We start from the raw sequence: 23,942 nt of genomic DNA, 5'->3' as shown, positions 1-23,942 counted from the left end.
CATGCAGGATAGCAGATATAAGATGCGCGTGCACACCGCTCCCAGGGTCATGAGGCAAAACAGACAAGGCGTACAAGAGAAATGTGCTGTCTTCCAGGTGCAAAAATTAAAGATGTGTCTGACAGGATATAAGGACTCTTCAGACCTACAGATGACTACCCATTCCTGCTACTACATGTGGGGACAAATGACACCGCAAGAAACGACCTGGAAACCATCTGCAGAGACTTTGAAAACTTAGGCAAGAAAGTGAAAGAACTGGGAGCGCCGGTGGTCTTCTCTTCCATCCTCCCAGTGGATGGCCGTGGAACAAGATTCAGCAGGTGAACAACTGGCTACGTCGATGGTGCCATCAGCAAGGATTTGGATTTCTGGATCACGGAGTGAATTACCTTTACGATGGACTACTTGCTAGAGATGGGGTGCACCTTACGAAGACTGGAAAGCATGTATTTGGAAGTCGCCTTGCTACACTTGTAAGGAGAGCTTTAAACTAGAACAACATGGGAAGGGAAGCAAAAGACCAGAAAAAGCCATACACCTGACAAATGCTATTGAGAACTCTGCTATTAGAAGTGGAAAGGAAGAACAAAGACAAAAGAATCTAATTAATAAAAATATTGGAGAAAGAGAAACCAATCACAAACTAAAATGTTTCTATACTAATGCACAAAGCATGGGCAACAAACAAGGAGAATTGGAACTACTAACACAGGAAAAGAAATATGATGTCATTGGAATCACTGAAACTTGGTGGGACGATACACATGATTGGAATGCAAGGCTAGAAGGATACAACTTATTTGCAAGAAACAGACTTAATAAACGAGGAGGAGGTGTCGCATTGTATGTTAGAAACGCGTATATCTGCACAGAGATCCAAGCTTCAGAGACTGGGAGTTTTGTGGAAACTGTTTGGGTAAGAATACAAGGACAGAACAATGGAAAGGACACCATTGTAGGCATTTACTACAGGCCGCCTGTGCAAGCTGAAGATATGGATGAACTCTTTATGCATCAAATGACCAAGTTCTCAAAAAAATATGACATAGTTGTCATGGGAGATTTCAACTACCCAGACATTTGTTGGGAATCTCTCTCAGGCAAAACTAACAGGTCAAAGAAATTCTTATCCTCTCTTGCTGGCAACTTTATCTTCCAAAAGGTAGGGGAGAAAACAAAGGGAACTGCTACCTTGGATCTAATCCTTATAAACAGGGAGGAAATGGTTGAGGAGGTACAAGTGGCTGGGACCCTAGGAGGTAGCGACCATGCTATTTTATAATTTTGGATAACTAGAGGAGGAAGACCTGTGAACACTCAGACGTCAAGGTTAGATTTCAGAAAGGCAGATTTTAAGGGATTCAGAAAGAGAATTGGAGGGATCCAATGGCTGAATATCCTTAAGGACAAAAATGTCCAGGAAGGATGGGGAATCTTGAAAAATGAAATTCTCAAGGAACAATTGTTAACAATTCCGAAAAGAGGGAAGAATAGGAAGCATTTAAGGAAACCAGGATGGATGAACACAGAACTTAAGCACATGCTAAAAAGGAAGAAAGAAATGTTTATAAAATGGAAAGAGGGAGGCATATCTAAAGAAGAATATAATGCTGTCTGCAGAATCTGCAGGGCACGAATCAGATTATCTAAAGCTGACAATGAATTGAAGCTTGCAAGAGACATCAAAAGCAATAATAAAGGGTTTTGGGGATATGTCAAAAGTAAAAGAAAAGTCAAAGATGCTATAGGATTTTTACAGGATGAAAATGATGAAATAGTAAGACAGGATGTTGAGAAGGCTGAACTTTTAAATTCCTATTTTGCATCTGTTTTCTCTCAGAAAGGAAATGTAACATCAACTGTTCTTCACTGTCCTATTAAGGGATTAGAAGAATCCTGGATATCTATAAACAGAAATATAGTGAGGAAACCCTTAGCTAACCTAAATAAATTCAAGTCTCCTGGCCCAGATGAATTACACCCCAGAGTACTGAAGGAGATAGCAGAAGAAATTTTTGAACCCCTCTCCATAATCTTTGAAAATTCTTGGAGAACAGGAGAAGTCCCAGAAGACTGGAGAAGAGCAAATGTTGTTCCTATCTTCAAAAAGGGGAAGAAGGTGGACCCAGGCAACTATAGGCCGGTGAGTCTGACTTCTATACCAGGAAAGATCTTTGAGAAAATTATTAAACAACATGTATGTCAGTACCTGGATAAGAATGAAGTGATTAAACAGTCAGCATGGGTTTGTAACTAATAATTCATGTCAGACTAACTTAATTTCCTTCTATGACAGAATCACTGACTGGGTGGATCAGGGAAATGCTGTAGATATAGTATATCTTGACATCAGCAAAGCATTTGACAATGTATCTCACACCATCCTTATTGAAAAAATGGAATGGACAAGTATGGAATGGACAAGGCAACTGTTAGGTGGATTCATAACTGGCTAAGTGATCGGACCCAAAGAGTGGTCGTAAATGGCTGCACATCCAGTTGGAAGAATGTCTCAAGTGGGGTACCACAGGGCTCTGTTCTGGGCCCTGTATTGTTCAACATCTTTATCAACGATTTAGATGAAGGAATTGAGGGTAAACTGATTAAATTTGCTGATGACGCAAAGCTAGGAGGGATAGCTAATACTAGAGAAGAGAGAGAGGATTCAAAAAGATATACATAAACTGGAGAAGTGGGCATCAACTAACAGAATGGTTTTTAAAGGAAAAATGCAAAGTACTACATCTGGGCAATAAAAATGAAAAAAGCATATACAGAATGGGAGGAATAGGCCTAAGCAACAGCACATGTGAAAAAGACTTGGGTATACTAATAGATCACAGACTGAATATGAGTCAACAGTTGATGCAGCAGCAAAAAAGGCAAATGCAGTTCTAGGATGTATTAACAGAAGCATACAGTCTAGATCACGTGAAGTCATTATTTCCCTCTACTCCTCTTTGGTCAGACCTCATCTGGAATATTGTGTCCAGTTTTGGGCGCCACATTTTAAAAAAGACATCAACAAACTGGAGCAAGTTCAGAAAAGAGCGACCAGAATGGTGACCGGTCTGCAAACCCTGTCCTATGAGGAAAGGTTGCAGGATTTGGGAATGTTTAGCTTGCAAAAGAGAAGACTGAGAGGAGACTTAACCCCTTCATGACCCAGCCTATTTTGACCTTAATGACCTGGCCATTTTTTGCAATTCTGACCAGTGTCCCTTTATGAGGTAATAACTCAGGAATTTTTATTCTGTTAAACCAGAGAGTTATCTGACACAAAATAGTTAATAAGTAACATTTCCTACATGTCTACTTTACATTAGCACAATTTTGGCAACAACTTTTTTTTGTTAGGAAGTTGTAAGGGTTAAAAGTTGACCAGCGATTTCTCATTTTTACAACAAAATTTACAAAACCATTTTTTTAGGGACCACATCACATTTGAAGTCACTTTGAGGGGTCTATATGGCAGAAAATACCCAAAAGTGACACCATTCTAAAAACTGCACCCCTCAAGCTACTCAAAACTATATTCAAGAAGATTATTAACCCTTCAGGTGCTTCACAGGAACTAAAGACAAGTGGTGGGAAAAAATGTACATTTTAATTTTTCCAACATAAATTTTCTTTTAGCATCAATTTTTTCATTTTCACATGGGCAACAGGATAAAGTGGATCCTAATATTTGTTGGGCAATTTCTCCTGAGTGTACAGATACCTCATATGTGGTTATAAACCACTGTTTGGGCACATGGCAGGGCCCGGAAGGGAAGGAGCGCCATTTGACTTTTTGATTGGAAAATTAGCTCCAATTGTTAGCGGACACCATGTCGTGTTTGGAGAGCCCCTGCGTGTTAGGAACGGCGGAACGCACTAAATAAAAATATAAATAAAGTGCGTTCGCCGCTCGGGATCCACTGTGCAGTAGGTGAAATAACCGCTGCTAGGTGGTGGCAGGAAAACAAAAAGCACAAATATCCTGAAACAAAAAGTAAAAAATAAACTGCAAATAATGCATAAAAGTAATAATAATATTATTATCATTATTATTATTAAGGGTATTTAGTAAACATAATTTTGATCAAAATAATGTACACTTGGCAAGTGAAAAGGTTTTAAATACTAGAGTAGGACTGTCCCGCAAGGGTTGCCGTGACGTGGCGGGATGGCTTGTGCATTATTTTGATCAAAATTATGTTTACTAAATACCCTTATTATTATTATTATTATTATTACTTTTATGCATTATTTGCAGTCTATTTTATACTTTTTATTTCAGGATATTTGTGCTTTTTGTTTTCTCTGGTTAATGGTCATGTGTTAATATGCACTTACATTGTGCATACACATTAACTTACTTTCTCAGTTCAGACTCCAGTTTTTTATTTAGGTGGTGGCAGGAGCAATATGGCGGAATTGCACACAGGGCTAAACTCCACCCAGGTGCGCAGAGCAATCTCCGTTAAACTCACAGAGATTCCAAAAGTACAAACACAAGTAACTGAGCCTGTTGTAGTCATAGGACTCATTAAAAAACGCACACACGGTATACGGTCACAGGAGTAGCCCAAGACGGCGGCACTACGTCCGTCTAGACCTACCGTGTGCGGAGCGTTGCAACTGTGAACGCAAAGGAGGCTGCTACTGCAGCACGGCATGGACACTGCCGCCAAACGACAAGGCAAGGCGCAAGTGCAATGTCGGACGCTAGGAGCTGTGGATGTTGCAGCCAAGGAGCGCTGGCGCTGAAACTAACTCAGTCCCTGTTCACATGCGTAATATCAGAGGGTAAGGGTTTTATAATGAGTCAGTCACCAGAATCATGCATCCATCCTCATACACACAGCAGCAAGTATGACTATACTAGCGCATGGCAGAACAGCCATGTGCGCCTTTTATAGCAGCTTCCAGATCTCTGAGATGGACCAATGAGAACTGGAGCGGGACCTGAGCACATGACTCCCGATCTCCAATGGGAGATCGTCCCATGAGCATGCCCAGTAAGATGACAGAAGGACTTAGCCTCAGGAGAGATTTGCTGCAAGACAATCTCCTCTGCAGTGGAAAAATAGAAGGAGACTGCAGAATGTGAGGATCTGGATCCCTGCGGAGTAAACACAGAAATCCGACGCCTGTGTGCCTAAACATTGGAACTCCCCCACGAGTGACCCCATTTTGGAAACTAGACCCCCCAGGGAACTTATCTAGATGTGTGGTGAGCACCTTGAACCCCCAAGTGCTTCACAGAAGTTTATAATGCAGAGCAGTGAAAATAAAAAATCATTTTTTTTGCTCAAAAATGATTTTTTAGCCCGCTATTTTTTATTTTCACTATGGTAAAAGGATAAATTGGACCCCAAAAGTTGTTGTCCAGTTTGTCCTGAGTACGCTGGTACCCCATATGTCAGGTGGAACCACTGTTTGTGCACATGGCAGGGCTCAGAAGGGAAGGAGCACCATTTGACTTTTTGAATGGAAAATTTGCTCCAATCGTTAGCGGACACCATGTTGTGTTTGGAGAGCCCCTGTGTGCCTAAACTTTGGAGCTCCCCCACAAATGACCCCATTTTGGAAACTAGACCCCCTAAGGAACTTATCTAGATGCATAGTGAGCACTTTAAACCCCCAGGTGCTTCACAAAAGTTTATAACGCAGAGCCGTTAAAATAAGAAAAAATTTTTTCCTCAAAAAAATGATCTTTTAGCGCGCTATTTTTTAATTTCACAAGGGTAACAGGATAAATTTGGACCCCAAAAGTTGTTGTCCAGTTTGTACTGAGTACGCTGGTACCCCATATGTGGGGGGGACCACTATATGGGCACACGTCGGGGCTTGGAAGGGAAGTAGTGATGTTTTGAAATGCCGACTTGATGGAATGGTCTGCAGGAGCCATGCTACGTTTACAGAGCCCCTGATGTACCTAAACGGTGGAAACCCCCCCCACAAGTGACCCCATTTTGGAAACTAGACCCCCCAAGGAACTAATCTAGATGTGTGGTGAGCACTTTGAACCCCCAAGTTCTTCACAGAAGTTTATAACGCAGAGCCGTGAAAATAAAAAATAATTTTTTTTCCACAAAAATAATTATTTAGCCCCCAATTTTTTATTTTCCCAAGGGTAACAGGAGAAATTAGACCCCCAAAGTTGTTGTGCAATTTTTCCTGCATACGCTGATACCCCGTATGTGGGGGGAAACCACTGTTTGAGCGCACGTCGGGGCTCGAATTGGAGGGAACACTGTTTAGCTTTTTGAACGCAAAGTTGGCTGGAATAAATGGTGGCGCCATGTCGCGTTTGGAGACCCCGTGATGTGCCTAAACAGTAGAAACCCCTCAATTCTAACTCTAACCCCAACACACCCCTAACCCTAATCATAACCCTAACCACAACCCTAACCACAACCCTAACACACCTCTAACCCTAATCCCAACTCTAACCCTAACCACAAGCCTAACCGTAATCCCAACCCACCCCTAACCCTAATCCCAACCCTAATTCCAGCCCTAACCGTAATTCCAACCCTAACCGTAATTCCAACCCTAACCCTAATTCTAACCCTAGCCCTAACCCTAATGGAAAAATAAAAATATTTTCTTTATTTTATTATATGTCCCTATCTATGGGGGTGATAAGGGGGGCGGTGATTTACTTTTTTTTATTTTGATCACTGCGAAAGTGATCAAAATAAATTAATGAATCTGCAATGTCGCAGATTCCCAGCGGGCGCACTGCGCATGCACCTTCCATTTTCCAAGATGTCAGCGTCTATGATCAGGGACAGCGGCAAACCGGAACAGCCAGAGGGACTTTGGAGCCACCGTGCAGGGTGAGAGGGGGTGATCGGAGTGCGGGGGGGACCGGATGGAAGGCGGGGGGAGCAGATTTTGACAGCGGCTTCCGATCAGCGCCGTCAGATGGTGGCGGCGGCCGATCGGCGCTGTCAGTCAGTTGGGGGGGGGGTCGGTTCAGTGTCTCCAGCCATGCCCGATGCTATTTCAGCATCGGCCATGGCTGGATTTGTAATATTTCATCAAAATTCATTGATGAAATATTACAATCGCTCTGATTGGCTGTTAAAAGTGAAACTGCCAATCAGAGCGATCGTAGGCAAGTGGAGGCTCAGCCATGCCCCCTGTAGTTAACTCTAAGGTGTCCTCTGTGTTCGGGTCGGGTGACGTTTCAGTGACCCCGGTCACCCGACCCGCAGGGGGGCAATCAATTCATGACGCCACATAGGCGTCATGGGTCGTTTTGGCACGACTTTTCATGATGCCTATGTGGCAAAGGTCGGGAAGGGGTTAATAGCTGTCTACAAATATCTCAAGGGCTGTCACATTGTCGAAGGATCAACTTTATTCTCATTTGCACAAGGAAAGACTAGAAGCAATGGGATGAAACTGAATGGGAGGAGACACAGATTAGATATTAGAAAAAACTTTTTGACAGTTAGAGTGATCAATGAATGGAACAGGCTGCCACGAGATGTGGTGAGTTCTCCTTCAATGGAAGTCTTCAAACAGAGGCTGGACAGACATCTGACTGGGATGATTTAGTGAATCCTGCTTTGAGCAGGGGGTTGGACCAGATGGCCCAGGAGGTCCCTTCCAACTCTACGATTCTATGAACTACATTCTTGTTCTGGACTATTGTATCCTCGGTGTGGTGGATTGTTTATGGACCTACTAATTTTGCCTGTAATAGAGGTCTTGGGATTGTTCACACTTCCCTCGCTCTGTTGATTGTGTGATACCGGAGAAAGACCCCGTGACACTCGCATTAAAATCGGATGACATATGGATCACCGTTTATGAAACATTTGTGTGATTTTTGGTCTGTCAAAAACAGTCCGATTTTTTTAATCGTTGTGTGTGACTCCAGCCTTATGCTGCTTATACCACTCTGCTCCCATCGCAGCCATGGTTGCCAAATAAAAGATAGGATAGAAAAACAAAGAGAAGGGAGGGGGTAATCGCAAGTACACACAATTGTCTCAGGAATAGTAACCACTAGTGGACGCCACATTCCCCTGTGGTAGGAGACACCACTATCCACCACCGACCGCACTGGTGTTCAGATCTCTGAGTCCGATTCAAATTACAAAGCCACTGTACGGTGACAAAAAAGAAAAAAAGGGACACACTGATTCATGTTGGCAAGCCATTACGGGGTGATAAAGACCAAGGAAAACACAGATACGTTTTGATGCATACGTGGTCTGATTTGGCTATTCTGCGTATATAAACACATGGTAAACTGACGCCAGTAACTAACGTCACATGTGATATGAAATTCTGCGCCTTGGTATATTTTACCACAGGACTCAATAGGACCCCATGCAATTTATTCACGGAATTCTGGGTTTCCAATTATAGCTCTCACACTGAGGCTACCCATCCCTACATTACAAGAGCAGTCGGTATATTGAGGAAAGTCAAAGTGTGTTGACCGAAACGTCTATTGTGACTGCGAATAAAATTCTTCTACTATTCAGAGTGCCATCACTAATGCTCTATGATAATCCCACCGCTGCCACCAAATGTCATGAAAAGGGGTTGTAGGTTGTATGACCTTTGGCCAGCACAAGGCTATCACATGTGCAGGGGGGCTTATCTTAGTTATCCCACCACTGCCGGAATGTGACGAAAAAAACAGCAAGCTAGTCTTTCCCTAACAATGTACCGCAGGGAGGCTTATTTTAGTTATCCCACCACTGCCACCAAATGTCATGATCTGCTGGGATTTATGTACAGTTGTGGCCAAAAGTATTGACACCCCTGCAATATTGTCAGATAATACTCAGTTTCTTCCTGAAAATGATTGCAATCACAAATTCTTTGGTATTATCTTCATTTAATTTGTCTTAAATGAAAAAACACAAAAAGAATTGTCCTAAAGGCAAATTGGATATAATTCCACACCAAACATAACAAAGAGGGTGGACAAAAGTATTGGCACTGTTCGAAAAATCCTGTGATGCTTCTCTAATTTGTGTAACAGCACCTGTAACTTACCTGTGGCACCTAACAGGTGTTGGCAATAACTAAATCACACTTGCAGCCAGTTGACATGGAGTAAAGTTGACTCAACCTCTGTCCTGTGTCCTTGTGTGTACCACATTGAGCATGGAGAAAAGAAAGACGACCAAAGAACTGTCTGAGGACTTGAGAAACCAAATTGTGAGGAAGCATGAGCAATCTCAAGGCTACAAGTCCATCTCCAAAGACCTGAATGTTCCTGTGTCTACCGTGTGCAGTGTCATCAAGAAGTGTAAAGCCCATGGCACTGTGGCTAACCTCCCTAGATGTGGACGGAAAAGAAAAATTGACAAGAGATTTCAACGCAAGATTGTGCGGATGTTGGATAAAGAACCTCGACTAACATCCAAACAAGTTCAAGCTGCCCTGCAGTCCGAGGGTACAACAGTGTCAACCCGTACTATCCGTCGGCATCTGAATGAAAAGGGACTGTATGGTAGGAGACCCAGGAAGACCCCACTTCTTACCCCGAGACATAAAAAAAAGCCAGGCTGGAGTTTGCCAAAACTTACCTGAAAAAGCCTAAAACGTTTTGGAAGAATGTTCTCTGGTCAGATGAGACAAAAGTAGAGCTTTCTGGGCAAAGGCATCAACATAGAGTTTACAGGAGAAAAAAAGAGGCATTCAAAGAAAAAAACACGGTCCCTACAGTCAAACATGGCGGAGGTTCCCTGATGTTTTGGGGTTGCTTTGCTGCCTCTGGCACTGGACTGCTTGACCGTGTGCATGGCATTATGAAGTCTGAAGACTACCAACAAATTTTGCAGCATAATGTAGGGCCCAGTGTGAGAAAGCTGGGTCTCCCTCAGAGGTCATGGGTCTTCCAGCAGGACAATTACCCAAAACACACTTCAAAAAGCACTAGAAAATGGTTTGAGAGAAAGCACTGGAGACTTCTAAGGTGGCCAGCAATGAGTCCAGACCTGAATCCCATAGAACACCTGTGGAGAGATCTAAAAATGGCAGTTTGGAGAAGGCACCCTTCTAATATCAGGGACCTGGAGCAGTTTGCCAAAGAAGAATGGTCTAAAATTCCAGCAGAGCATTGTAAGAAACTCATTGATGGTTACCGGAAGCGGTTGGTCGCAGTTATTTTGGCAAAAGGTTGTGCAACCAAGTATTAAGGGCCTGTCACACTAAGCAATATCGCTAGCAATATCACTATGTATGATACTTACCTCCGACCGCTCCCCCGCTGGTTATCGCTTATCACGTGACAACGTCCTGGACTGTTTCTCGTCGTCAGCTTCCTGCTGGGCTTCCTGGTGTGACGACGAGCGATGCGTGGACACGGGCGGGAGGACGCAGGATCGCCGGGTCTGACAGGTAAGTAGCGACCCCGGTCCCCAGCGATGTCGCTGGTAGGAGCTGCATGTGTGGCAGCTCACTAGCGACCACTTAGCGATGCACCAGCGATCCTGACCGCGTCATATCGCTGGTACATCGCTAAGTGTGACAGTACCTTTAGGCTGAGGGTGCCAATACTTTTGTCTGGTCCATTTTTGTAGTTTTGTGTGAAATGATCAATGTTTTGCTTTTCGCTTCATTCTCTTTTGTTTTTTCGTTTAAGACAAATTAAATGAAGATAATAATGCCAAAGAATTTGTGTTTGCAATCATTTTCAGGAAGAAACTGAGTATTATCTGACAGAATTGCAGGGGTGTCAATACTTTTGGACACAACTGTATATCCCACTTTCAGTTCCACTTTGTAACTTGCAGCTCTCCGGCACCCCCTTACCCTCAGGTCAGTCAGGGAACTACACCTAGGATTAGTCGCCGGATGGGCTACTTGTTGTGCACTGGCTATTAGGCACGCTGCAGCGAGGGAATTATAAATGCTTTGGCCGTAGCCGCACAATCAGCTTATACAACCCGCTCTGTCACTGCCAGCGCTATCCACCTAGCCAAAACACACTTCGCTGCCACCAGCTTACGATTTGTATATTAATCTTTAAAATTAATACAGGGGTTCCGAAGCCAGCCCAAATTAGTAGCATAATTAACTGTTAGGCACGTGAATTCGTCATAGAGCAAGGAGATACGAGAATAATAAATGTTATATTTACTCCAAAAAAGGGTAGGCAGTGTTTACAGAAGGTATAAAAAGATTTTACGAAATGAGACAATTAAAATATGTACAATGGAATACAAATAAAAGGGATTAAGAGAAGGAATAAAACTCATGTATTGCTTAGATCATCTTAGACAGAGTCTTGCTGGGGGCAGCAGCCAGAAGTCACACTGCATTGGGGAGTCTTGAGGCAGCAGTTCCCCAGGCTAGAAGTGACTGCACATGGAGGGAAAGTACCTTATACCTCTGGGCTTGTGACCTCACTAAAGGGGATGAGTTATGGCCGCCCTCCCCTTCTCTCAGAGTACAGACTTGGTTCTGAAAACTTCTAATAATCACAACTGCTCTTGAGAGCCTAGAATATCGGCAGAACCATCATTCATCTTATATTGAAATTAGCTTTCTAAGGACTCCAGACACTGGCTGTCTATTCACCTCGGTTCAGGAGAAATCCATTCCTCTGGTTCTATTGGCGCTGGAACTGGGAAAAACACGGGCTAAGTAACCCTGTTGAAGAACGTTCCAAATATGTAGTCTTCATCCCTCTAGCACAACCTCACACCGTTTATGACCAAATGATTAGATTCACTGGTACCTCAGGTTACACTGAGTGTGTGTGCAGGCTGAGTGGGGGAGGAAGCAAGGAAGGGTGGACAGTGTCCAGCTATGAGTGAGCAGAAATTCGCAGGCAAAGGGAAAAGAACAGGGGAGGTCATACCCTCACCACTGACATAGCAGAGTTCAGTATGTGAATAGAAGAGTCTGGAATGTTCCAGAAAATGTGATAATAAGGGGAATCTTATGCCATATTTTACATTATCGCTACAATAGTATAGTGCTAACCACTGAGTCACCGTGCTGCCCTATGTATAGTACAGTGCTAACCACTGAGCCATCGTGCTGCCCTATATAGTACAGTGCTAACCACTGAGCCATCATGCTGCCCTATATATAGTACAGTGCTAACCACTGAGCCACCATGCTGCCCAATATACAGTAGTGCCAACCACTGAGCCACCATGCTTCTATATACAGTACAGTGCTAACCACTGAGTCACCATGCTGCCCTATAAATAGTGCAGTTATAACCACTGAGCCATCATGCTGCCCTATATATAGTACAGTGCTAACCACTGAGCCTTCATGCTGCCCTAGATATAGTACAGTGCTGACCACTGAGCCACCATGCTGCCCTATATATAGTACAGTGCTAACCACTGAGCCATCGTGCTGCCCTATAGTACAGTGCTAACCACTGAGTTACCGTGCTGCCCTATATATAGTACAGTGCTAGCCACTGAGCCATCATGCTGCCCTATATAGTACAGTGCTAACCACTGAGTCACCATGCTGCCCTATATATAGTACAGTGCTAACCACTGAGTCACCATGCTGCCCTATATATAGTACAGTGCTAACCACTGAGCCACCATGCTGCCCAATATACAGTACAGTGCCAACCACTGAGCCACCATGCTGCTCTATATATAGTACAGTGCTAACCACTGAGTCACCATGCTGCCCTATAAATAATGCAGTTATAACCACTGAGCCATCATGCTGCCCTATATATAGTACAGTGCTAACCACTGAGCCATCGTGCTGCCCTATAGTACAGTGCTGACCAGTGAGCCACCATGCTGCCCTATATATAGTACAGTGCTAACCACTGAGCCATCGTGCTGCCCTAGATATAGTACAGTGCTAACCACTGAGCCACCATGCTGCCCTATATATAGTACAGTGCTAGCCACTGAGCCATCATGCTGCCCTATATATAGAACAGTGCTAACCACTGAGTCTCCATGCTGCCCTATATATAGTACCGTGCTAACCACTGAGCCACCATGCTGCCCAATATACAGTACAGTGCCAACCACTGAGCCACCATGCTGCTCTATATAGTACAGTGCTAACCACTGAGTCACCATGCTGCCCTATATATAGTAGTCTAACCACTGAGACATCATGCTGCCCTATATATAGTACAATGCTAACCACTGAGTCATCATGCTGCCTATATGTAGTACAACGATAACCAATGAGCCATTGTGCTGACCTATATATAGTACAGTGCTAACCAGAGCCATCATGCTGCCCTAGATATAGTACAGTGCTAACCACTGAGTCACCGTGCTGCCCTATAGTACAGTGCTAACCACTGAGCCACCATGCTGCCCTATATATAGTACAGTGATAACCACTGAGCCATCCTGCTGCCCTATAGATAGTACAATGCTAACCACTGAGCCATCGTGCTGCCTATAGTACAGTGATAACCACTGAGCCCCCATGCTGCCCTATATATAGTACAGTGCTAACCACTGAGCCATTGTGCTGCCCTAGATATAGTACAGTGCTAACCACTGAGCCACAGTGCTGCCCTATACATAGTACAGTGCTAACCACTGAGCCACCATGCTGCCCTAGATATAGTACAGTGCTAACCACTGAGCCATCGTGCTGCCCTAGATATAGTACAGTGCTAACCACTGAGCCATCATGCTGCCCTATAGATAGTACAGTGCTAACCACTGAGTCATCATGCTGCCTATATATAGTACAGTGCTAACCACTGAGCCATCGTGCTGCCCTATAGTACAGTGCTAACCACTGAGCCACAGTGCTGCCCTACATACAGTACAGTGCTAACCACTGAGCCACCATGCTGCCCTATATATAGTACAGTGCTAACCACTGAGCCACCATGCTGCCCTATATATAGTACATTGCTAGCCACTGAGCCATCGTGCTGCCCTACATATATATAGTACAGTGCTAACCACTGAGCCCCCATGCTGCCCTATATAGTACAGTGCTAACCACTGAGCCCCATGCTGCCCTATATATAGTACAATGCTAACCACTGAGCCCCCTTGCTGCCCTATATATATAGTACAGTGCTAACCAGAGACCCATGCTGCCCTAGATATAGTACAGTGCTAACCACTGAGCCCCATGCTGCTCTATATATATATAGTACAGTTCTAACCACTGAGCCCCCATGCTGCCCTATATATAGTAGTGATAACCACTGAGCCCCCATGCTGCCCTAGATATAGTACAGTGCTAACCACTGAGCCCCCATTCTGCCATATATATATAGTACAGTGCTAACCACTGAGCCCCCATGCTGCCCTATATATATAGTACAGTGCTAACCACTGAGCCCCCATGCTGCCCTATATATAGTACAGTGCTAACCACTGAGCCCCCATGCTGCCCTATATATATAGTACAGTGCTAAACACTGAGCCCCCATGCTGCCCTATATATATAGTACAGTGCTAACCACTGAGCCCCCATGCTGCCCTATATATATAGTACAGTGCTAACCACTGAGCCCCCATGCTGCCCTATATATAGTACAGTGCTAACCACTGAGCCCCCATGCTGCCCTATATATAGTACAGTGCTAACCACTGAGCCCCCATGCTGCCCTATATATATATACACAGTACAGTGCTAACCACTGAGCCCCAATATATATATAGTACAGTGCTAACCACTGAGCCCCCATGCTGCCCTACATATAGTGCTAACCACTGAGCCCCATGCTGCCCTATATATAGTGCTTACCACTGAGCCCCCATGCTGCCCTATATATAGTGCTTACCACTGAGCCCCCATGCTGCCCTATATATATAGTACAGTGCTAACCACTGAGCCCCATGCTGCCCTATATATAGTACAGTGCTAAACACTAAGCCCCCATGCTGCCCTATATATAGTGCTAACCACTGAGCCCCCATGCTGCCCTATATAATTATAGTACAGTGCTAACCACTGAGCCCCATGCTGCCCTATATATATAGTACAGTGCTAACCACTGAGCCCCATGCTGCCCTATATATATAGTACAGTGCTAACCACTGAGCCCCTATGCTGCCATATATATAGTACAGTGCTAGCCACTGAGCCCCATGCTGCCCTATATATATAGTACAGTGCTAACCACTGAGCCACACTATGTCACGTAGCCCTTGCTGCAGGCTGTGGCCCTTCAGGTGGCGCCCCCTCCCGGCCGTGGGCCCTTCAGGTGGCGCCCCCTCCCGGCCGTGGGCCCTTCAGGTGGCGCCCCCTCCCGGCCGTGGGCCCTTCAGGTGGCGCCCCCTCCCGGCCGTGGGCCCTTCAGGTGGCGCCCCCTCCCGGCCGTGGGCCCTTCAGGTGGCGCCCCCTCCCGGCCGTGGGCCCTTCTGGTGGCGCCCGCTCCCGGCCGTGGGCCCTTCAGGTGGCGCCCGCTCCCGGCCGTGGGCCCTTCAGGTGGCGCCCGCTCCCGGCCGTGGGCCCTTCAGGTGGCGCCCGCTCCCGGCTGTGAGGCCCCTCTGGTGGCGCCCGCTCCCGGCTGTGAGGCCCCTCTGGTGGCGCCCGCTCCCGGCTGTGAGGCCCCTCTGGTGGCGCCCGCTCCCGGCTGTGAGGCCCCTCTGGTGGCGCCCGCTCCCGGCTGTGAGGCCCCTCTGGTGGCGCCCGCTCCCGGCTGTGAGGCCCCTCTGGTGGCGCCCGCTCCCGGCTGTGAGGCCCCTCTGGTGGCGCCCGCTCCCGGCTGTGAGGCCCCTCTGGTGGCGCCCGCTCCCGGCTGTGGCTCCTCTGGTGGCGCCCGCTCCCGGCTGTGAGGCCCCTCTGGTGGCGCCCGCTCCCGGCTGTGAGGCTCCTCTGGTGGCGCCCGCTTCCGGCTGTGGCCCTTCTGGTGGCGCCCGCTCCCGGCTGTGGCTCCTCTGGTGGCGCCCGCTCCCGGCTGTGAGGCCCCTCTGGTGGCGCCCGCTCCCGGCTGTGAGGCTCCTCTGGTGGCGCCCGCTTCCGGCTGTGGCCCTTCTGGTGGCGCCCGCTCCCGGCTGTGAGGCCCCTCTGGTGGCGCCCGCTCCCGGCTGTGAGGCCCCTCTGGTGGCGCCCGCTCCCGGCTGTGAGGCCCCTCTGGTGGCGCCCGCTCCCGGCTGTGAGGCCCCTCTGGTGGCGCCCGCTCCCGGCTGTGGCTCCTCTGGTGGCGCCCGCTCCCGGCTGTGAGGCCCCTCTGGTGGCGCCCGCTCCCGGCTGTGAGGCTCCTCTGGTGGCGCCCGCTCCCGGCTGTGAGGCCCCTCTGGTGGCGCCCGCTCCCGGCTGTGGCTCCTCTGGTGGCGCCCGCTCCCGGCTGTGGCTCCTCTGGTGGCGCCCGCTCCCGGCTGTGAGGCCCCTCTGGTGGCGCCCGCTCCCGGCTGTGAGGCTCCTCTGGTGGCGCCCGCTTCCGGCTGTGGCCCTTCTGGTGGCGCCCGCTCCCGGCTGTGAGGCCCCTCTGGTGGCGCCCGCTCCCGGCTGTGGCTCCTCTGGTGGCGCCCGCTCCCGGCTGTGGCTCCTCTGGTGGCGCCCGCTCCCGGCTGTGAGGCCCCTCTGGTGGCGCCCGCTTCCGGCTGTGGCCCCTCTGGTGGCGCCCGCTCCCGGCTGTGAGGCCCTTCTGGTGGCGCTAGCTCCCGGCTGTGGCCCTTCTGGTGGCGCCCGCTCCCGGCTGTGGCCCTTCTGGTGGCGCCCGCTCCCGGCTGTGGCCCTTCTGGTGGCGCCCGCTCCCGGCCGTGGCACTTTCCTTGCTTGTTCTCATGTTGTGCTCTCAGGAAACTGTGCTAGTAGAATTCCCCTGTAGATGCTGTAAGGGGCGGGCCATAATCCGGGGCAGTGCCCGGATGTAGGTGTGAGGCATGCCGGGTTATGTAGTCTGCAGAAGAAACAGACAGCACAACGGACAGACAAAAACACATATAGCACTCTCCCAGCATGCACTACGGCAGGGCGCTAGGTTTACGGGGAATTGTAGTCCTTAATATAAAACTCCCTTTATACTTCCGATTGCTCATGAAAATGTCTGCAGCGGCATGCCGGGAGTAGTAGTTTACAAAGGGGGCATTTTATTTTTGCGTTGTTGGCTCAATACTACAACTCCCGGCTTTCCTTACGCGTTGTGTTGGGTGCCTCAGTGTATAGCTTACGTGCATAGATTCGGCAGAGTGCGCTGCGCATGCGTACAGAGGCATGATGGGAAATGTAGTCTTCTCCAGGATCCCGGTCGTCTGTCCTACAGCTCCCGGCAGGCTCGGCGGTGGCGGCGGCCGCGTCCCTTGGCAGAGTGCAGTGACCCGCGGGCTGGGAGCTGTTTGTGAGCACCGGGCAGTGACCCGCGGGCGGCGGCCATGCTGAAGTGCATCCCGCTGTGGCGCTGTAACCGCCATGTGGAGTCTGTGGACAAGCGGCACTGCTCCCTGCACGCCGTGCCCGACGACATCTACCGCTACAGCCGCAGCCTGGAGGAGCTGCTCCTGGACTCCAACCAGCTGCGGGAGCTGCCCAAGGTGAGAGGCCGGGGAGAGGAGAAGGGAGGCCGGAGAGAAGAGGGGAGGCCGGAGAGAAGGGAGGCCGGGGAGAAGAGGGGAGGCCGGGGAGAAGAGGGGAGGCCGGGGAGAAGAGGGGAGGCAGAGAGAAGAGGGGAGGCCGGGGAGAAGAGGGGAGGCAGAGAGAAGAGGGGAGGCCGGGGAGAAGAGGGGAGGCCGGGGAGAAGAGGGGAGGCCGGAGAGAAGAGGGGAGGCCGGGGAGAAGAGGGGAGGCCGGGGAGAAGAGGGGAGGCCGGGGAGAGGAGAAGGGAGGCAGAGAGAAGAGGGGAGGCCGGGGAGAAGGAAGGGGGAGGAAGAGGGGAGGCCGGGGAGAAGGAAGGGGGAGGAAGAGGGGAGGCCGGGGAGAAGGAAGGGGGAGGCCGGGGAGAAGGGAGGCAGAGAGAAGAGGGGAGGCCGGGGAGAAGGGAGGCAGAGAGAAGAGGGGAGGCCGGGGAGAAGGGAGGCAGAGAGAAGAGGGGAGGCCGGGGAGAAGAGGGGAGGCCGGAGAGAAGAGGGGAGGCCGGGGAGAAGAGGGGAGGCCGGGGAGAAGAGGGGAGGCCGGGGAGAGGAGAAGGGAGGCAGAGAGAAGAGGGGAGGCCGGGGAGAAGGAAGGGGGAGGAAGAGGGGAGGCCGGGGAGAAGGAAGGGGGAGGCAGGGGAGAGAGAGGCAGAGAGAAGAGGGGAGGCCGGGGAGAGAGAGGCAGAGAGAAGAGGGGAGGCAGAGAGAAGAGGGGAGGCCGGGGAGAAGGGAGGCAGAGAGAAGAGGGGAGGCCGGGGAGGCCGGGGAGAAGAGGGGAGGCCGGGGAGAAGAGGGGAGGCCGGGGAGAAGAGGGGAGGCCGGGGAGAGGAGAAGGGAGGCAGAGAGAAGAGGGGAGGCCGGGGAGAAGGAAGGGGGAGGAAGAGGGGAGGCCGGGGAGAAGGAAGGGGGAGGCAGGGGAGAGAGAGGCAGAGAGAAGAGGGGAGGCCGGGGAGAAGAGGGGAGGCCGGAGAGGAGGGAGGCAGAGAGGAGGGGAGGCCGGGGAGAAGAGGGAGGCCGGAGAGAGGAGAAGGGAGGCAGAGAGAAGAGGGGAGGCCGGGGAGAGAGAGGCAGAGAGAAGAGGGGAGGCTGGAGAGAAGGAAGGGGGAGGAAGAGGGGAGGCCGGGGAGAGAGGAGGGGAGGCAGGGGAGAGAGAGGCAGAGAGAAGAGGGGAGGCCGGGGAGAGGAAAGGAGAGAGGCCGAGAGAAGAGGGGAGGCCGGGGAGAAGAGGGGAGGCCGGGGAGAGAGAGGCAGAGAGAAAGGCAGAGAGAAGAGGGGAGGCCGGGGAGAGAGAGGCAGAGAGTAGGGAGGCCAGGGAAAGAGAGGCAGAGAGAAGAGGGGAGGCCGGGGAGAGAGAGGCAGAGAGAAGAGGGGAGGCCGGGGAGAAGAGAGGCAGAGAGAAGAGGGGAGGCCGGGGAGAAGAGAGGCAGAGAGAAGAGGGGAGGCCGGGGAGAAGAGAGGCAGAGAGAAGAGGGGAGGCCGGGGAGAAGAGAGGCAGAGAGAAGAGGGGAGGCCGGGGAGAAGAGAGGCAGAGAGAAGAGGGGAGGCCGGGGAGAAGAGAGGCAGAGAGAAGAGGGGGGGCCGGGGAGAAGGGAGGCAGAGAGAAGAGGGGAGGCCGGGGAGAAGGGAGGCAGGGAATAGAAGTGAAGCCGGGGAGAAGGGAGGCAGAGGGAATAGGAGGGAAGTCGGGGAGAAGGGAGGCAGGGAATAGGAGGGAGGCCGGGGAAGAAGGGAGGCAGGGAATAGAAGGGAGGCCAAGAGAAGAGGGGAGGCCGGGGAGAAGGGAGGCCGAGAGAAGAGGGGAGGCCGGGGAGGAGGGAGGCAGAGAGAAAAGGGGAGGCCGGGGAGAAGGGAGGCAGGGAATAGGGGGGAGGCAGAGAGAAGAGGGGAGGCCGGGGAGAAGGGAGGCAGAGAGAAGAGGGGAGGCCGGGGAGAGAGAGGCAGAGAGAAGAGGGGAGGCGGGGGAGAGAGGCGCAGAGAGAAGAGGGGAGGCCGGGGAGAATGGAGGCCGGAGAGAGAAGAGGGGAGGCCGGGGAGAATGGAGGCCGGAGAGAGAAGAGGGGAGGCCGGGGAGAATGGAGGCCGGAGAGAGAAGCGGGGAGGCCGGGGAGAATGGAGGCCGGAGAGAGAAGCGGGGAGGCCGGGGAGAAGGGAGGCCAGAGAGAGAAGAGGGGAGGCCGGGGAGAAGGGAGGCCAGAGAGAGAAGAGGGGAGGCCGGGGAGAAGGGAGGCCAGAGAGAGAAGAGGGGAGGCCGGGGAGAAGGGAGGCAGAGAGAAGAGGGGAGGCCGGGGAGAAGGGAGGCAGGGAATAGGAGGGAGGCTGGAGAAAGGGGAGGCAGGGAGAAGAGGGGAGGCCAGGGAGAGAGGCAGAGAGAAGAGGGGAGGCCGGGGAGAGAGAGGCAGAGAGAAGAGGGGAGGCCGGGGAGAGAGAGGCAGAGAGAAGAGGGGAGGCCGGGGAGAGAGAGGCAGAGAGAAGAGGGGAGGCCGGGGAGAGAGAGGCAGAGAGAAGAGGGGAGGCCAGGGAGAGAGAGGCAGAGAGAAGAGGGGAGGCCAGGGAGAGAGAAGCAGAGAGAAGAGGGGAGGCCAGGGAGAGAGAGGCAGAGAGAAGAGGGGAGGCCGGGGAGAGAGAGGCGCAGAGAGAAGAGGGGAGGCCGGAGAGAAGGGAGGCAGAGAGAAGAGGGGAGGCCGGGGAGAAGGGAGGCAGAGAGAAGAAGGGAGGCCAGAAAGAGAAGAGGGGAGGCCGGGGAGAAGGGAGGCAGAGAGAAGAGGGAAGGCCGGGGAGAAGGGAGGCAGAGAGAAGAGGGGAGGCCGGGGAGAAGGGAGGCAGAGAGAAGAGGGGAGGCCGGGGAGAAGGGAGGCAGGGAATAGGAGGGAAGCCGGGGAGAAGGGAGGCAGGGAATAGGAGGGAGGTCGGGGAGGAGGGAGGCCGAGGAGAAGGGAGGCAGGGAATAGGAGGGAGGCCGGGGAGAAGGGAGGCAGAGAATAGGAGGGAGGCAGAGAATAGGAGGGAGGCTGGGGAGAGGGGAGGCAGAGAATAGGAGGGAGGCCGGGGAGAAAGGAGGCAGAGAATAGGAGGGAGGCCGGGGAGAAAGGAGGCAGAGAATAGGAGGGACGCCGAGGAGAAGGGAGGCAGAGAATAGGAGGGGGGCCGGGGAGAAAGGAGGCAGAGAATAGGAGGGAGGCCGGGGAGAAAGGAGGCAGAGAATAGGAGGGAGGCCGGGGAGAAAGGAGGCAGAGAATAGGAGGGAGGCCGGGGAGAAAGGAGGCAGAGAATAGGAGGGAGGCCGGGGAGAAAGGAGGCAGAGAATAGGAGGGAGGCCGGGGAGAAGGGGAGGCAGAGAATAGGAGGCCGGGGACAGAGCAAGGAGAGAGAAGAGGGGAGGCCGGGTAGAGGGAGGCAGAGAATAGAAGGAGGGAGGTGCGTGGTGGTGGATTGGCCTCACTGATCAGATGTCCGCTGCTTGCTGTGTTGCTGGTTCTACCCCCGGGTCTGTGGCTGGCACTGCCCTGGTAATTGCAATGATTAATGGGGAGATGCTCCCGTCACTGGTCGGACAGGCCAGGCCACTGCCACCGCCGTTCTGATCTCTGGTGTCTGCTTGTAAAAACTTTCATGAGATAATTGTCGTTCCTGACTGATGCAAAAACTCTGCCCACAACACTGCTGCCCTGCTGTTCCCTTGAGAGGGTCCGTCCTGCCCACGACACTGCTGCCCTGCTGTGCCCCTGAGAGGGTCCATCCTGCCCACAACACTGCTGCCCTGCTGTGCCCCTGAGAAGGGTCCGCCCTGCCCACAACACTGCTGCCCTGCTGTGCCCCTGAGAGGGTCCGTCCTGCCCACAACACTGCTGCCCTGCTGTGCCCCTGAGAGGGTCCGTCCTGCCCACCACACTGCTGCCCTGCTGTGCCCCTGAGAGGGTCCGTCCTGCCCACAACACTGCTGCCCTGCTGTGTCCCTGAGAGGGTCCGTCCTGCCCACAACACTGCTGCCCTGCTGTGCCCCTGAGAGGGTCCGTCCTGACCACAACACTGCTGCCCTGCTGTGCCCCTGAGAGGGTCCGTCCTGCCCACAACACTGCTGCCCTGCTGTGCCCCTGAGAGGGTCCGTCCTGACCACAACCCTGCTGCCCTGCTGTGCCCCTGAGAGGGTCCGTCCTGACCACAACACTGCTGCCCTGCTGTTCCCTTGAGAGGGTCCATCCTGCCCACAACACTGCTGCCCTGATGTGCCCCGGAGAGGGTCCGTCCTGACCACAACACTGCTGCCCTGCTGTGCCCCAGAGAGGGTCCGTCCTGCCCACAACACTGCTGCCCTGCTGTGCCCCTGAGAGGGTCCGTCCTGACCACAACACTGCTGCCCTGCTGTGCCCCTGAGAGGGTCCGTCCTGCCCACAACACTGCTGCCCTGCTGTGCCCCTGAGAGGGTCCGTCCTGACCACAACCCTGCTGCCCTGCTGTGCCCCTGAGAGGGTCCGTCCTGACCACAACACTGCTGCCCTGCTGTGCCCCTGAGAGGGTCCGTCCTGACCACAACCCTGCTGCACTGCTGTGCCCCTGAGAGGGTCCGTCCTGACCACAACACTGCTGCCCTGCTGTTCCCTTGAGAGGGTCCATCCTGCCCACAACACTGCTGCCCTGATGTGCCCCGGAGAGGGTCCGTCCTGACCACGACACTGCTGCCCTGCTGTGCCCCTGAGAGGGTCCGTCCTGCCCACAACACTGCTGCCCTGCTGTGCCCCTGAGAGGGTCCGTCCTGCCCACAATGCTGCCCTGCTGTGCCCCTGAGAGGGGCCGTCCTGCCCACAACACTGCTGCCCTGCTGTGCCCCTGAGAGGGGCCGTCCTGCCCACAACACTGCTGCCCTGCTGTGCCCCTGAGAGAGTCCGTCCTGCCCACAACACTGCTGCCCTGCTGTGCCCCTGAGAGGGTCCGTCCTGCCCACAACACTGCTGCCCTGCTGTGCCCCTGAGAGGGTCCGTCCTGACCACAACACTGCTGCCCTGCTGTGCCCCTGAGAGGGTCCGTCCTAACCACAACACTGCTGCCCTGCTGTGCCCCTGAGAGGGTCCGTCCTAACCACAACACTGCTGCCCTGCTGTGCCCCTCAGAGGGTCCGTCCTAACCACAACACTGCTGCCCTGCTGTGCCCCTGAGAGGGTCCATCCTGCCCACAACACTGCTGCCCTGCTGTGCCCCTGAGAGGGTCCATCCTGCCCACAACACCGCTGCCCTGCTGTGCCCCTGAGAGGGTCCGTCCTGCCCTCCACACTGCTGCCCTGCTGTGCCCCTGAGAGGGTCCGTCCTAACCACAACACTGCTGCCCTGCTGTGCCCCTGAGAGGGTCCATCCTGCCCACAACACTGCTGCCCTGCTTTGCCCCTGAGAGGGTCCGTCCTGCCCTCCACACTGCTGCCCTGCTGTGCCCCTGAGAGGTTCCGTCCTGCCCTCCACACTGCTGCCCTGCTGTGCCCCTGAGAGGTTCCGTCCTGCCCTCCACACTGCTGCCCTGCTGTGCCCCTGAGAGGGTCCATCCTGCCCACAACACTGCTGCCCTGCTGTGCCCCTGAGAGGGTCCATCCTGCCCACAACACTGCTGCCCTGCTGTGCCCCTGAGAAGGGTCCGTCCTGCCCACCACACTGCCCCTGAGAGGGTCCGTCCTAACCACAACACTGCTGCCCTTCTGTGCCCCCGAGAGGGTCCATCCTGCCCACAACACTGCTGCCCTGCTGTGCCCCTGAGAGGTTCCGTCTTGCCCTCCACACTGCTGCCCTGCTGTGCCCCTGAGAGGTTCCATCCTGCCCACAACACTGCTGCCCTGCTGTGCCCCTGAGGAGGGTCCGTCCTGCCCACCACACTGCTGCCCTGCTGTGCCCCTGAGAGCTTCCGTCCTGCCCTCCACACTGCTGCCCTGCTGTGCCCCTGAGAGGGTCCATCCTGCCCACAACACTGCTGCCCTGCTGTGCCCCTGAGAAGGGTCCGTCCTGCCCACCACACTGCTGCCCTGCTGTGCCCCTGAGAGGGTCCGTCCTGCCCACCACACTGCTGCCCTGCTGTGCCCCTGAGAAGGGTCCGTCCTGCCCACCAAACTGCTGCCCTGCTGTGCCCTTGAGAGGGTCCGTCCTGCCCACCACACTGCTGCCCTGCTGTGCCCCTGAGAAGGGTCCGTCCTGTCCACAACACTGCTGCCCTGCTGTGCCCCTGAGAGGGTCCATCCTGTCCACAACACTGCTGCCCTGCTGTGCCCCTGAGAGGGTCCATCCTGTCCACAACACTGCTGCCCTGCTGTGCCCCTGAGAGGGTCCGTCCTCACCACAACACTGCTGCCCTGCTGTGCCCCTGAGAGGGTCCATCCTGTCCACAACACTGCTGCCCTGCTGTGCCCCTGAGAGGGTCCGTCCTGCCCTCCACACTGCTGCCCTGCTGTGCCCCTGAGAGGTTCCGTCTTGCCCTCCACACTGCTGCCCTGCTGTGCCCCTGAGAGG

General features: G+C 52.7%; 1 protein-coding gene across 18 annotated transcripts in view; it reads left to right on the top strand.

Moving 5' to 3' along the window:
* Window positions 1-17,003: 17,003 nt before the first annotated feature.
* The window catches only part of SCRIB (scribble planar cell polarity protein), a 221,537-nt gene continuing 214,598 nt past the window's right edge, over window positions 17,004-23,942 (top strand). For 4 of the 18 annotated variants that reach the window (XM_073543284.1, XM_073543282.1, XM_073543277.1 and 1 more), the window contains exon 1: window positions 17,008-17,426. In XM_073543284.1, coding sequence (XP_073399385.1) covers window positions 17,268-17,426 — 159 coding nt within the window. In that variant the 5' untranslated portion in view covers window positions 17,008-17,267. Of the gene's footprint in view, window positions 17,427-23,942 lie in introns of all 18 variants that reach the window. The other 14 variants (XM_073543288.1, XM_073543291.1, XM_073543286.1 and 11 more) reach the window with 10 other exon arrangements.

This window comes from Dendrobates tinctorius, unplaced genomic scaffold (genome assembly GCF_039654945.1).
Source record: "Dendrobates tinctorius isolate UK_male_01 unplaced genomic scaffold, ASM3965494v1 ptg000130l, whole genome shotgun sequence".
NCBI classification, from domain to species: domain Eukaryota; kingdom Metazoa; phylum Chordata; class Amphibia; order Anura; family Dendrobatidae; genus Dendrobates; species Dendrobates tinctorius.
Note: the sequence above shows the minus strand (reverse complement) of the source record. Positions and strands in the feature narration are given on the sequence as shown.